The sequence below is a fragment of the Barbus barbus genome (genome assembly GCF_936440315.1).
Source record: "Barbus barbus genome assembly, chromosome: 21".
In the NCBI taxonomy this organism is placed as follows: domain Eukaryota; kingdom Metazoa; phylum Chordata; class Actinopteri; order Cypriniformes; family Cyprinidae; genus Barbus; species Barbus barbus.
The window spans coordinates 24373207-24388322 of record NC_136749.1 but is presented as its reverse complement, the minus strand read 5'-3'; the positions used below and the strand labels follow the sequence as shown (position 1 = coordinate 24388322).

General features: G+C 35.9%; 3 protein-coding genes across 3 annotated transcripts; 2 read left to right on the top strand and 1 right to left on the bottom strand.

Moving 5' to 3' along the window:
* Positions 1-823: 823 nt before the first annotated feature.
* On the top strand, positions 824-3195 carry LOC306887563 (ribonuclease P protein subunit p25-like protein). Its single transcript, XM_079445395.1, has 2 exons — positions 824-1088; positions 1475-3195. The coding sequence occupies exon 2, from the start codon at positions 1491-1493 to the stop codon at positions 2142-2144; it is 654 nt and encodes a 217-aa protein (XP_079301521.1). The 5' UTR covers positions 824-1088; positions 1475-1490; the 3' UTR covers positions 2145-3195.
* On the top strand, positions 3183-8325 carry LOC306887561 (uncharacterized protein). Its single transcript, XM_079445393.1, has 4 exons — positions 3183-3219; positions 4209-4308; positions 4712-5929; positions 6748-8325. The coding sequence occupies exons 2-4, from the start codon at positions 4269-4271 to the stop codon at positions 7158-7160; spliced, it is 1671 nt and encodes a 556-aa protein (XP_079301519.1). The 5' UTR covers positions 3183-3219; positions 4209-4268; the 3' UTR covers positions 7161-8325.
* On the bottom strand, positions 8273-10506 carry LOC306887562 (sialic acid-binding Ig-like lectin 15). Its single transcript, XM_079445394.1, has 3 exons — positions 10379-10506; positions 9900-10289; positions 8273-8814 (listed from the first exon to the last, which is right to left on the bottom strand). The coding sequence occupies exons 1-3, from the start codon at positions 10434-10436 to the stop codon at positions 8387-8389; spliced, it is 876 nt and encodes a 291-aa protein (XP_079301520.1). The 5' UTR covers positions 10437-10506; the 3' UTR covers positions 8273-8386.
* Between the last annotated feature and the right edge of the window lie 4610 nt (positions 10507-15116).

The window sequence follows — 15116 nt, the reverse complement described above, 5'->3', positions numbered from 1 at the left end:
TATTTAAAAAAAAAAAAAAAAATGGTTTAACTGGTAAAGATATATTCTTAGAAAAAAAAAAATTAATTTATGCTATTTCCAAATATGCTTAAAATTGTGAATACATTGTATAAATCCTTATTTTCTCCTGTATTTTTCTATGTAAATGTTCATGTTCTACATTTTAAGGTGGAAAAAACTACCCTGACTCGTGCACTGAATCGGCTGTGATAAGTTGAACCTAAACTATCTACAGGTAGGCCTATAATGTTGAAAACTATTGAAAGTATGAGGAAACAAGATTTCATAAAACAGGAAATTTCACCAGTAATGTGCAACATGCAAACCCTTTTAAGGGGAAAGGGAAGTGGTGTGTGGCCAAGTATGGTGACCCATACTCAGAATTTGTGCTCTGCATTTAACTCATCCAAGTGTACACACAGTAGTGAACATACACCCGGAGCAGTGGGCAGCCCACAAAAAAATGCCTGACTTTGAACGCTTGATGGCGCTGTGTTCTAATAAATGACTCTCACTGACGTTCTGTTGCTGTTACAACAGCTCTTTTAAAAGGAGCAGAAGAAATGTAAAAATAAATTAATTTGAGAGTTTAAACTAGGGATTAACATCCTCATGCCATATGTGGTCATTGCTTGTGTTTAAATAGGCCTACCTACATACATCCATATAAGTAGACGTAAAAAAAGATTAACTTAATTATATGTAAATTACTTTTTCTTTCGTTATGTTTCAGTGTGGTCATGTTTTTGGTATTTAAACAAATTGTTATAGGGTCAATCAGATTTTATGCAGAAAAAAAACTACATTTCCCATGAACATGTGCGGCACATTGATTGTCACATTCAGCTGACGTCACACTCTGCGCACTCTGTTACATGTGGATTTGTAGCATAACATTTAAATTTCTTAAATTATGCGTTTGGGTTGTATTTAACTTAGTATTTTTAAAAGACTGTCGAATCTCAGCGGTCGCAGCTCATTGGTTCATTCATATGGACCGACAAAAGCCCGCAGTTATTAGAAAAACAGCTGCAGACATCTGAACTTGTTAGCCAGATCGCTAACTTACTTCAGCAACGGAAGGGAAAGTAAGTTTGCGATACATTTAATGTGCCAATAATAATGCTGTTATTAAATGTATATTTTAAATAGCGTACACATTTTGTCATGCATTGTGTTCATTTAAAACATTTACCCCGAGTTGTCATTTATGAAAAACACTCTTGTCCAGAGTACACTGCCAAAGAACTTTATTAAAAATTTATGAATTAGAAATTATTATTACTATTACTATTTTAAATGAACTTGGGGTCTTTGAAACCAATATACAAAGTAGTTGGTAATGGAAAAGATACTTTACTAAGTGGGCTTCTACTGGTACAGTTTTAGATATTTTTGGGTGATGTTTTGGCATAACAAACTACTTATACACATTCATTAATTTTGCCTTATGTCCTTGTTTTAATTTCCACAGGTACAGGCTGCATGACATGGAGAACTACAAAAAAGCACGCACTGTCGAGCAGCCCTGCCCATGTCCGTTCCCTGACCTCCCCAGCGACACTCCAGAAGTTCGAGTGAAGGATGGCAGCAAAATCCGCAACCTGATGAGGTTTGCTTTAAACCGTATGGAGGAGAAAACCGCCTCCGCAGATCATCCAGGCCCTCAAGAAGGCTCAGAGGTGAGCGTCGGGTCGGGAGAGAATCTGTGCCGCCAAATCATGTTCACGGGTGTGGGTCAGAGTGTGGCTAAAGCCATCACGTGTGTGGAGATCATGAAGCGGCGTGTACACGGCCTGCACCAGCACACCAAACTGGTCTATCGCACGGTTCAGGAGGTCTGGGAGGCCCTGGAGCCTGAAGCCGGCTTGGACAGTCTCACAGTCAGCAGAAATGTGCCCAGTATATGGGTTCTGCTCTCCAGAAACTCGCTTGATAAGAACCAGCCGGGTTACCAAGCGCCAGGTTCTTTTGATGCCTTGTGGGCTCAGGCTCTCAAAGAGGAAGCGGCAACTCTGAAACATGGACAGAGAAGGAAGAGGGGAGGGACAGGGTCTGGAAGGACAGAAGGGGCTGGGAGAGGAAAGGGTCGACCTGGAGGACCACGTAAACCTCTAGGTCATGCTAGCGGTGGGCAGGATTGAATCGGTGTTGCGTCTTCCTGCCGTAGCTTGGTTCATATTGAGTATTTTCACCTTTGAAGTGCCATATCTTGAGAATGTCTGTCATAAAAATTAGTTTAATAGGTCAGTACCTTTATAGTTAATCTAAAAATAAAATTCTGTCATTATTAATCCATCCTAATCTGTTTCTTTAAATAAATTACACTGATTTCAGAAAAACCTTGTTACATTTTTTTTTCGTTAAGATATCTTAAATAGAAAAATATAGATTTGTCCAGATTCATAATCATATATAATCACTGTTGACATATTTTAAGGTAAAACATTGGATTTTTTCCATTTGGATGAGTTGTTGCTGCTTCAGGAAGCAATTCAAATCGTGATGAAATAAACACATTTCACTTGATCTTTATTTTATATTCTTGCAGATTTGATTAACAGACTAAGTCCCAGGTGAAATTTTTCATATCAAAGAATGGAAATAGGCCTATGTCATAGTTTGCTACTGTGAACCCTCTATTGTTTCATGCAAAGGAAAGGAAATTGTGTATTTTGAATACCAAATATGTCTCTGCAGAAAATACACAAATTTGGTCTTGAAGGGGTGTGACCAAATGCCAGTGTTTTTAGATGACACAGCTCAGAAAGTCTGAAAGCATGCAGATGTTTTTTTGATGTATAGTTCAGGTGAAAAACATATGTTATTTGATCAGATTTTAGGCATATCAGCGGCAGTGGAGAAATTTAAGTCAATACTTGAAATTAATTTGATGTTTTCCCAGCATAGACTGTTGGAGTAAAGTACAAAGACAGTGAATGTTTAAGAGACATTATATGCACAAATAATAATTAGTTCGGTGGCTGTTGAAATTGTAAAACTGTTTTGGAATTGTATTATTTTGAGTGAATAAAATTGAAAGTGTTTTTCCACATCTGTAATAAGACACTTGTTAATATTAACCCAAATCTTTCTGGAATCTTATGCAAAACCGTATGGGGAGAGGAGAGAAGTGATTTTGAATGTCAAATGTTCTTATACCGAATAAACAGAAACTCGCAGCTTTTTCTGTTCATATAGAGTGCTGCCCACGATAAGGTAAGATGTTTTATCACTTGAGTCTATGAAGCAAACAACCTCATTTATTCATTTGTTTAAATTAGGTAAACTGCGTAAATATTTATGAATGTTCACCTTAGAAGTGGTTGTTAGAATGCAGGAATAGCACTATTTAGAGTATTGCTTTTTTAGAATGGAATTTTTTTAATGCAAGTCTAAGCAGAACAATTGCTTGTCATTATAGACTGTTGTAGAGTCTGTAGAGATATCAAGAATTAGCAAATAATTCAAATCAAGTAACAAATCACTCTTTTGTGGTTGCTGTTGATTAATTTAAATTGATGCATTTATCTCAGTGAATAAAAAATATTTAACATAGCCTCCTAGATATGAACTAATATGAGATCATTTTGTTCCTAGTATTTAATGCATTTAATTTTAAAAGTAAAATATCTTTTCTTGCTTGTGAAATGCTAAATGAATCATTTCACTGCCTTCTGTATTTGAACACATCTAATGATTAGTCTCAGTATCTATGTAAAGTCCATCATATATTTAAAAGAAATATACTTTTGTTCAGCAAAGATGCATTAAACTGATCAAAAGTGACAGATTATACAATTACAGAAATGTTTTGAATATATGCAGTTCAATCAAAACATTTCTGAAGGATCAAGAGTAATGGCTGCTAAAAAAATCAACTTTGCTTCACACGGATGCATTACTTTTTTAAAGAAATATATATTAAAACAGAAAACAATTCATTTTAAATTGTAATACTATTTCACAGTATTACTTTTTACCAAACACTTTTTACCCCCCAAAAGAGCAACTGCAAATGAGAGACAAAACATATTGAAAGCAGGTAGGCTATTCTACATTTTACATATTTCTAGTTTGACTAACTGTAAGAAGAGCCTCCTCTGTGGAAAATATGGTTTACTGTTGTCTGCATGTGAATTTTGTACAATGAACACTGGATCAACTGAGCGTTTTTTTTTTAATTGTGTTTTTTTTTGCTAACTTAGTGCACAGCAGCTGAAACCAACTTCACACAAGCGGGAGCTGCATATGCAAAACACGCAGTCATGTTGGCTCTTCTATTGACCATTTTGATGTTTAGTCAAGGTAATTAATGCATTCAGACAAATCTCTTATGTTCTGCATTATTTAATACAATTACTACTGATGCACCAATACCAATTCATTACGCCAAACATTTTGTACTCAATATGATGTTTTTATAATGAAATCGATTGTGCTCAAGTCCTGTCCTTGAAATAGCTGTTATAAATATCACGATTGCGGTCTCAAATTGGTCAAATTTTCAAAGTGCTGTTATGCCAATGGATTCAGAACATTGATGATGATATTGATACCAGATACAAGTGTTTACCCTCCAGTATCAACTTGATATGAGTGCAACGGAGTAGTATTGGTGCATCTGTAGTGATTATCACAGGTTAAAAATACGTTTGAAATGTTTAAACAGCTAAACGAACATAATTATTAGACTATTGGACATTCACAGGGCTTTCATTGGACAATAAGGGGACGAGTTTCATCACTGCATTCCCTGAGAATATTGCTGTTTATTATCGAAAGACCTATAATCTATTCAAAATCACTACCCTTCACCCAGACACTACGATCGATGTCACCTATATGGCCAACAACAACCTCACCACCAACAAAAGCCTCGCCGAAGGAATCGTTTGGACTTTGAATTTGACAAAGCAGGTTGAAGAATCCAAGTTTATGTCTTCCAATAAGACGTTTCGAATCATCAGTGATAAAAACATCACAGTGCTTTCTGTGAGTGGATGGGAGGGGAGATTCCAGTCTCATGTTGTCCAGCCTGAACAAAATCTGGGAAAGGTGTATCAGATTCCCTCTCTGAATTACACCAAGATAGCCATATCCTTTAACTTCGTGATAACATCAGCTGTCAGATTCACACCTTTTAGGCTGATGATCATCAATGCAGTGGACATGGACAACAGTGTCACCATCAAAAAGGTAGATGAAAGAGGTCAGAGCCAAGAAGATACAATAATGCTTGATCCTTACAATCTCTACCAGATTCCGATTAATGGGTCGGTGACACAAATCAAGGCAAATGACAAAGTGGCTGTGATTCTGACCCATCCGTGCTTTGACAGCAAAAACTGCTCATGCAACATGGTTCTGAACCAGCTCCAACCCTATGTGTCAAACAACAATGAAGACAGATTCCTCATGCCCCCCATCGTCAACGCCAGTCAGCTACTTGTGACAACAAATCAACCCTTCCAAGTCTGTCAGGGTTATTTTATTAATTGTACTAGAGTTTGGGTGCAAAATTCTTCAGACATCCTGCCATTATTACCGAATTTTAAGAACAACTTCTCGCTTATTTCTACCAACATCCAGGTTTCCCTCCGATTAATCAGTCCCGGACTCATTCTAGACCTCATCCCGATAAGCAAATTCTCTGGCTGCTATCTGGTAGATTTTAATTCCTCAAGCAGTGGTGCCTTGGTGATTGCTAATACATCCAGCGCTGATGCTGTGCGAATGAATAATCAGCCTTTGTCTGCAATCAAATGGAACGTTATGAATGGCACAGAGTACTCTTGGGCTCTAGTGGAGGGAAAATGGCTAAGCACAATCTGGCATCCTTTTGCAGGGATTGGTGTATATATGATAGAACGCTTGGAGTCTTACAAAACCTATTGGAGTGCAGCAACAATTATAAATACAGACCCAGGTGAGTGTTTGAGTCAATTGTGATGTTTAACCATAATTATATATATATATATATATGTGTGTGTACAGTATATATATATATATATATATATATATATATATGTGTACAGTATATATATATATATATGTGTACAGTATATATATGTGTGTGTATTTCTGTGTGTGTTTATATACACCAAAATAAATAAAATACTATTTAATTTCTTCTTATTTGTGCAGTGTACTAGCAATTTGAATTTTTTTCCCAGTGTAGATGATGATTAAATTCTAAAAATATTTACTAATATACTCCTTATAAATAATAGTAATTATAGATAAATAATAGTAATAGTAAATAATAATATACATATGTAATACATATTTCTTTGAGTGTGTACTCATACACATATACTGTATATAAATATTAAAGTAGCAACGTATATATAACTTTGTATGTAAGATATGATTTTGTGGTACATTCACATATATACCTTTTTAAAAAGTGTTTTAATGAGCATATAACACAATTAAAATGGTTAACAAATAGTACTATTATATAATACATATATAAACCTTCTATCTGTCTTCTGCTCTTGCTTTGCTTCTAGCTTTTTTATGTTTTTGAGTCACAAAATTAGGAGCTTGCTTTTTTTTTTTTTTTTTTACAAATTCAACCCCCATTCTAGTGGCCGACAGAAACTGAATACCTAATAATTGACCGCTTAGGTTAATCGGTTAGCAGTATGACAAGCTATTTCACTAACTGGTTAAATAATGTTTTTTTAAAGCAGTCATGTTTAATACTAACTGTATACTGAATATTCATTTGTGTGTGTTTAGATGATGGCGGCTGTCTGGTGACCCCAGGGATATTTGTACTTGGTGAAGATGAAATGAGCTGGTTCAAGTCCCGTGAGTACTGCATAGGAAATAATGATCTGTTTGCCAGGCTCAACAATGAAAGCAGCCAGATTAGGATGGCCTTAAACATGACACTCGAAGAACCCAGCGAGGGCTGGATCAGTCTGCGCCGCAGCTTGTACTCAACAGACTGGTACTGGAGAAACGAGGACACTTTCTCACCCAACGTGGACTTCACTTACTGGGAGAAAGGACAGCCTGAAAAACCGGAGAAAGGCTTGTGTGCCTCGGTTTCCCTGGATCCCAACAAGAACTTCAGGTGGAAGAGTGCACCCTGCTGTTCTAAAAAGAAGCCTGTTTGCTATAAAAGACCAAAATACTCCACTTTATGAGATCCTTTGTAAACAACAGATGTCATAATTACAAGACTTCTGACCTCCAAAAATGTTCAATGTTTAATTTTTTTGCTTTTAGAACTACCTTTAGGGATCAGTATAGATTTGTTTGATTTTCATGCTCAACATTTATCTGTCTATAAATAACGAGGCCCCTATAGTAGGATAGATTTAGAAAATGTTATCTGGTGGGCAATGACATTGATCTAGCATTAATATTAATAGTGAAAACAAAACTTGTATTGCAAACTTTTTAGGTTAAATATAACTATTAAATATAAGCCTGTAATTTGAGATGCATTTTGATCTGTATCCAGACTAAGATTTAAACTGTGATTATTATTAAAGAATGTTAATTGAACAACAATGAGTCCTGTGGACTTTTTTATACAAAATAATGCCATAGGCTTTATTTGATATTAAGTTTTTAGCCCTTTATTTAAAAAATCTTTAATTTAACAGTCAAGTCACAGTCAGACAAGTTTAAACTGACTTGAAAATCATCCAAAAATCTAAATTTTTTTAATTTTAAGATCTTTTTAATTTCTCACAAATGGTCTTTCTTTGATTCAGTAGTAAATGTTCTTTTTAAAAATAAGAAAAAGCAATGTTTGTCTTTGTAATTGTTTTTTGTCTGCCATTACCAAGCCATTATCTTAATTTCCTACCCCTCTATGCGCCTGTCATATAGACCATTTTTATAGTATTCAGTTATTCTTAATGGATAAAAGTCCCAATTTATTGTTTTTCCTTTGGGTGGTAAGAAAAAAAAAACTGTGGCAATCCATGTTGACTTGAAACTGTCAATCAAGAAGACAGGAAGGTTTACGAGATTGTGTGTGTGTGTGTGTGTGCCTGTGTGGTGGAAGTGAATATAAGTAATCAGTCCTTATCTACAGGTACAGTAGATCCCCAGTTTAAGATAAAAAATTATCTAAAATTCTTTATATTTTCCAACCCACTGCTTTTTTTTTTTTGCAAAACTTTGACAGACAAATACATGAAGATAAAAATTTATATTTTATCAGATATTATATTATTATTTAAGTCACTCAGGCTTAAATTATCCACTCAGGTCAGACAAAGATGGAAGTCAGAGTCATATGGCTCTCCTTAGAAGAGGAAGTTTATTTTAAGCCTTTCTATTTTTAACAACATACATGGGACAAGAAACGGCTTTGAAACCAGTGTTCTGATTATGTGAGCATGACATTTGCGTCTTTTCAGTGCTCCACCCTGCTAGCTCTGATGCTAAACCTCCTCTTGATCACCCAAGCTCCCACACCGAGAGCCAAAAGCAGCTTGGTAGCCAATGCCAGAGCAAGAAGCAGCACAAGGAGCGAGAAAGAGCTCTTTGCGGTTAACCTCTCTGGACTGGGGGGCAAAAGGTAGAGCGTGGCTTGATCCTTCCCCAAAGAGTTTGAAGCCGCACAGATGTACTGTCGTCCAGGTTTGATGTCCAGCAGTTGGCTTGAAGTGCGGTATTGCCCGGTAGCGTCCTGAGAACGAGGGAATGAAGTATCTCCCTCCTGAACACCATCTGGTTCTATCCATTGAACGTCAGGAAGAGGGGAACCCTGAACACGACACACGGCTTTGAAGCCAGATGCTTCAATCCCCTCGGCTGACAAACTCAGGATTCGTGGTGCAGCTAGTAATGAGCAACATAAAAATAGCCTGTCAGAATATAAGAGCTGACTTCCATTCAGTTCATAAGTTGGAATTTGAATTGTATAGGCCATTCAATTTGAATGACAGGAAGTGGAATTTATTGAATTACAACAGAGTTTTTGAAAGCTTGGTGGTGACATTGAAGTCATGTGATGGAGTATTTGTTTATACTGTAGCCTACTTTAAGTTTTTTAGTTTTACTGATTGTAGTAGAATTAATGAAAGTTGTGCTTATTTGTGAAACAAAACCTGTAAGAATCATAACTTTTGTTGGTCACAGAATTTATTTTCTGCATTAATCAAAAGCCAATGGAAAAATCTTGTTGGGTTTTTGTCAGAGGAACTTTGTAGGTTGCCCTAAACAAATATATCGTTCAGTGCTCTACTCAGAGAAATTCAACAGGAATTCAGGGAAATTAAATGTTCTTCCCCCAGTTTCATAAATTTTGGTAAATATAAAGATGAATATATAAATTAACTACGAGTTCATAGGTGGCCTTTCAAACAGATTTGTCTATAAGACTATAAAATGTTCAGGGCTTTTTAAATGTCTTTCACACAAAACTTTATCAAGCCTTCATTAAATTTGTCTTGACAAACTTTAATTTTTCTGTTAACAATTGAGCTTATTGCCATTACAAGGATTTTAGTTCATTTTTAAATTGACTTTTCATATTTTAACATTTTAAGCCAAATTGCAATTCTGCTTCCTGTTTGCAAACTTAATTCAAATTCAGGAAATTCATTAAAATTTAAAAGCATTCTTAATGGAACACTACACATCGTCCATATGCTTACTGCCAATTAGAACAGTCTTGGAACAACCAATCAGAGTTCATATCAACTTATTTTTATCCTTTCTATTTTTTAGAGATATTAATTGATTAATTGGTTAGGGTTAGGGCTATGCTTGTTGGACATTAATATTGTTCCAGGACCAACAAAAGATGTTGATTTAGAAAGCAAATTTACAGTCATCATAAAGATACAATGTTTCCTTTCCCTCTTAAACACAAGTTAAGACATCAGATGGGAACATAAGGAATCAACTGATGCTTTTCTTACCCTCCACTCGTAGACGAGTACCCAGTGTGTTCTCAAAGCTTGTATGGGGATGTCCCAGTATCTCAATGCGGCAGTAGTAGCGGCCGCTATCCTTCAAGGTCACGCTGTTAATCCTGAGTGAGACGTCATGGTTTCGGTGGTTGCCTTCCAGGCGGTAGCGCTGGTCCTGGTTGGGCTTTGATTGGCAGAGCTGGCTGTTGTTCAGACTCGTGCAGCGGAACAGCACTGTGGCAGCCCGTCCGTGGCCCAGGGTCCACACCACATGCATGGAGGAGGGATGGGTGTGATGTGGGTGGCTAAAAGAGCAGGGAAGCACTACTGGGTACCCCTCCATCGCCCGGACCTCAGTGGGTGCTTTCATCAACCAGCCATCATCGTCTTTGGCTATAGCTAGGGAACAAAGTTGACAAAGCTTACAAAATCAAAATGATCAGGTCTATTGAGTTATTCTATTCAAACTCTGTTTTGAATTTTCTCACCTGCAGAATAAAGGATCACCAACAGGCCGAGAGTTTTTGTAAACTGGTGTGCATCCATTGCAGACGATCTGGATTTACGATTCAGTATAAGAAAAAAATTCCTAGCAACATGTTCCTGTTTCTGACTCACCATCACACATGACTGACTTCATACATCTACTAATATTGCTATCTATCTATCTATCTATCTATCTATCTATCTATCTATCTATCTATCTATCTATCTATCTGTCTGTCTGTCTGTCTGTCTGTCTGTCTGTCTGTCTGTCTGTCTGTCTGTCTGTCTGTCTGTCTGTCTGTGACACAAATTGGAGGTCTATCTATCTATCTGTCTATCTATCTATCTATCTATCTATCTATCTATCTATCTATCTATCTATCTATCTATCTATCTATCTGTCTGTCTGTCTGTCTGTCTGTCTGTCTGTCTGTCTGTCTGTCTGTCTGTCTGTCTGTCTGTGACACAAATTGGAGGTTTATCTATCTATCTATCTATCTATCTATCTATCTATCTATCTATCTATCTATCTATCTGTCTGTCTGTCTGTCTGTCTGTCTGTCTGTCTGTCTGTCTGTCTGTCTGTCTGTCTGTCTGTCTGTCTGTCTGTCTGTCTGTCTGTCTGTGGCACAAATTGGAGATCTGTCTGTCTGTCTGTCTGTCTGTCTGTCTGTCTGTCTGTGACACAAATTGGAGGTTTATCTATCTATCTATCTATCTATCTGTCTGTCTGTCTGTCTGTCTGTCTGTCTGTCTGTCTGTCCGTCCGTCCGTCCGTCCGTCCGTCCGTCCGTCCGTCTGTCTGTCTGTGACACAAATTGGAGGTTTATCTATCTATCTATCTATCTATCTATCTATCTATCTATCTATCTATCTATCTATCTATCTATCTATCTATCTATCTATCTATCTATCTATCTATCTGTCTGTCTGTCTGTCTGTCTGTCTGTCTGTCTGTCTGTCTGTCTGTCTGTCTGTCTGTCTGTCTGTCTGTGACACAAATTGGAGGTTTATCTATCTATCTATCTATCTATCTATCTATCTATCTATCTATCTATCTATCTATCTATCTATCTATCTATCTGTCTATCTGTCTATCTGTCTGTCTGTCTGTCTGTGACACAAATTGGAGGTTTATGTATACATCCATCCATCCATCCATCCATCTAGACACAAATTGGAGGTTTACTTTATAAATATAGCTTTAGTAATTAGATTTTAGTGAAATAATTTAAGAAGTATACTCTTTAATTTAAAAGTGACAAGAAACCTGATTAAGTTTCACCATGTGGTGGTGCTGTAAGCAATTCATTGTGAGAAATTAGATTTTTATTTTTGGAGCAGGGCCTTTCAGAGGAAACTACCTGCACTGACCAATTCACTAAAAAAGGTAATGTAAGTAGACAGTTCCTCATTTTAGTCTTTACTTACCATCTTGTTTAGTCACAGTACCTTAATTTCAAATCTTCTGTCTTTGAGATCCCGGAATGTTCTCTCCGAAGATGCAGGATTATGAGTTTGGTTTGCTTTTTTTGATTTGCAGTCTCGAAGGTAATACATTGTTTTTTAAATTTTAAAAGCAAGAATGTAACTAATTCTACACGGTAAAAATAAAAAATACAAAAGGCTCTTCCAATACCATACAGGCAGAATCTTGGAGAACTGGTCTATCATTAAGGAACTGCAAAGATTTCCTCATGCATCTTTATGTTTTTATAGTGTAAGAAAGAATTAAAATGAAAGCAATAAATGTAAACTGGAAACATATCCACTAAAAACTATGATTAACTCCAGATTTAGTGTTTTTTAGGCTATCTTGTTATAACTTATGTTATCATATTATATGTTGTTCTGTTATCATCTGCAGGCATATCTTGTACACCATGGACAATGAAAGTACAGGATCAGGTCAATGGCACTTTGGGACAAAATGTGATTCTCCCCTGCATCTTCACACACCCAAAACAAAATAGTTACACTGGTGACATCACTATTAAATGGATGCAGGGCAACATACATGAACCCATTTTTCAGTGCATATTTCATAACAAGACAAAAGGACAAGACAGTAACTGTATTTATCCAACATCTTCAGAGCGATTCTTCCTTCAAGGTAACCACAGAAAAGGAGACATTTCCTTAAGGATCAATAATTTACAGTTTACTGATGCCTCACAGTACACCTGTAGGGTGGAGCTGGATTATGATAAATTCAACAAACACACAACGCTTAATGTCAATGGTAAGAGTTACACAGCATTTGTATCATCACACAAATAAACAGTCACCCAAAAAAATAAAATAAAAATAATTATATATGACAGAATTTTCATATATATATATATATATGACAGAATATATAATAATATACACTTATATTAATGCTTTTGGACACTTAAGTCACACTCAAAGGGATAGTTCACCCAAAAATGAAAATTCTGTCATCACTTACTCAAGTATACATTTTATACATTTAATTATACATTTTAATTGCAGTTTAAGTGTCTAAATACTTTTTGGTACCACTGCATTGTATGCATGAAATTACATATTTTTATTTGTTATTGTCAACTGTAGCTCCAGCACAAATCCTTATCCTATCCCTGGATTTAGATGTTGTGGTTAAGATTGTGAAATGCATTGCCCAAGGGAATCCAATTCCAGAAGTAAAATGGACCTCTTCATCTGGACCGGTAAAACAGATTTCAATCAAAACTGGCCACAGAGTCATCAGCTCAGTTCCATTCTCTGACCATGACGTGTACACTTGCCAAGCTGTGAACTCACTGGGCCAGGATCAGAAAGCATTTTCACCAAACCCTCCAAATTGTTTAAGTCTCTCGGTGATGACTGGCATTCTTGGGTGTTTGCTGTTGCTTGGGCTTGTAGCGGTTATTTTCGATGTGGTGATAAGAAGTAAGTACCTGATTATTTTTTGCGCATTTTTTATTAAAAATTGGTGTGTGCAAAATGCTCATGGTCAGTATTTGTTACTTTTCCCAAAAAGGAAAAAATGCACAGAGAGTCATGCTACAGTAAGATCACGTTATTCATTTAAACTGGCCATAATAGTGAAATAGTGCGTCTTTACTGAAAAAGTATTTGAATGCAACTCAAAAACTGTTTTCATTTTTTAGGGCTATGGGTGTACAGAGGGTTCAAACCTCTGTATATCAAGATAATGAGACAGTTTGTGCCAATATCAGCACTTGTCCAGTTGGTGAGTATGATTATGATTAATAAAACCTATATAATTGTCCATTATAGTGATGTGTCACAGTACTAATACTGTAATACACATTATTATTCTTTCTAGGTCGTAAAACTAGACAAGTTGGTGTGTACTCAACAGGGGCACTGAGAGAGGGGGGAAAGGAAGAAATGATTCCCAGGGCCCCAAAAATTCGGCCCCCGAGACCTCCAGGACCCCCACCAGCCATTGACCAAAAGTGAAAGGTGGGGACTATTTTACTATTGTGCTTAATTTCATAATAGCATTGTCTTAATCAAGAGTCAGTGAAGTTGACCTTTATATGTACAGTATGTATATATGTGACCCTGAACCACAAAACCAGTCTTAAGTCGCTGGGGTATATTTGTAGCAATAGCCAAAAATACATTGAATGGGTCAAAATGATTGATTTTTCTTTTATGGCAAAAATCATTAGGACGTTAAGTAAAGATCATGTTCCATGAAGATATTTTGTAAATTTATACCGTAAATATATCAAAACTTATTTTATTTTTTTTATTTGTAATATGCATTGCTAAGAACTTCATTTGGACAACTTTAAAGGCGATTTTCTCTATATTTTGAGTTTTTTGCACCCGCAGATTCCAGATTTTCAAATAGTTGTATCTCGGCCAAATATTGTCCGATCATAACAAACCATACATCAGCTCTCATATCATATATATACAATTGACACTTATGACAACATCAACATCCTTGGATGGAGGGTTTTGTGGTCCAGGTTCACATATTTTTTATAGCGTTTGATGAACCAAGTTATAATATCAGTAGACCTTAAAAGGGAAATAAAAATGCTGAAAGAAGATATCAACAAACAACTTAACTAGTATATGTGCATAAAAAGTGCAGTTTAAATGTCTTTTTTTAATTTATTAATTTATTTTTTTTATGTGTGTGTATGTGATGAAGCAGTTGATCCAGAAACTATTTTTCTTCCTTTAAACCTTTGAATAACTACAGTCAGTCTTCAAGAGCAAACCCCCACAAGGATATGTAGTCTATATGTGTGTGTGTTCAGTGATTTGTGCAAAGGGTGGGTAACAAAACTAGTACCCTTACAGTCTTATGGTTGTGTTGGAAAGAAAAGAGTGTTAGTCATTTCATGTAATATTCTTTATTTTTTCACTTCAGTAGGGCTTTAAAATAATCTAAACCACAAATATAAAAACAGCCACACAATTTAAATAAATAAACACTGTAGAATACAGAAAGTAAAAAAGTAAAGAGTGTAAAGACCATCGACTCTACCGTGCGACTCCACCGGGCAGGGACACCGGCAAGGGATAGTAGTAGCTTTTTATTTAATTTTTTCATTGATATGTTTATTATTGAAATGTTGTTGTTATATGCATGTGTTAATTTTATTTAATTTCTTTATTTTCTTAAATATGTGGGTAGATAGTATTTATAGAGTTGTAACTTTTTAGTTTTAGTTACTTTTTCTTATTTGTAAGTCGCTTTGGACAAAAGCGTCTGCTAAATGACAA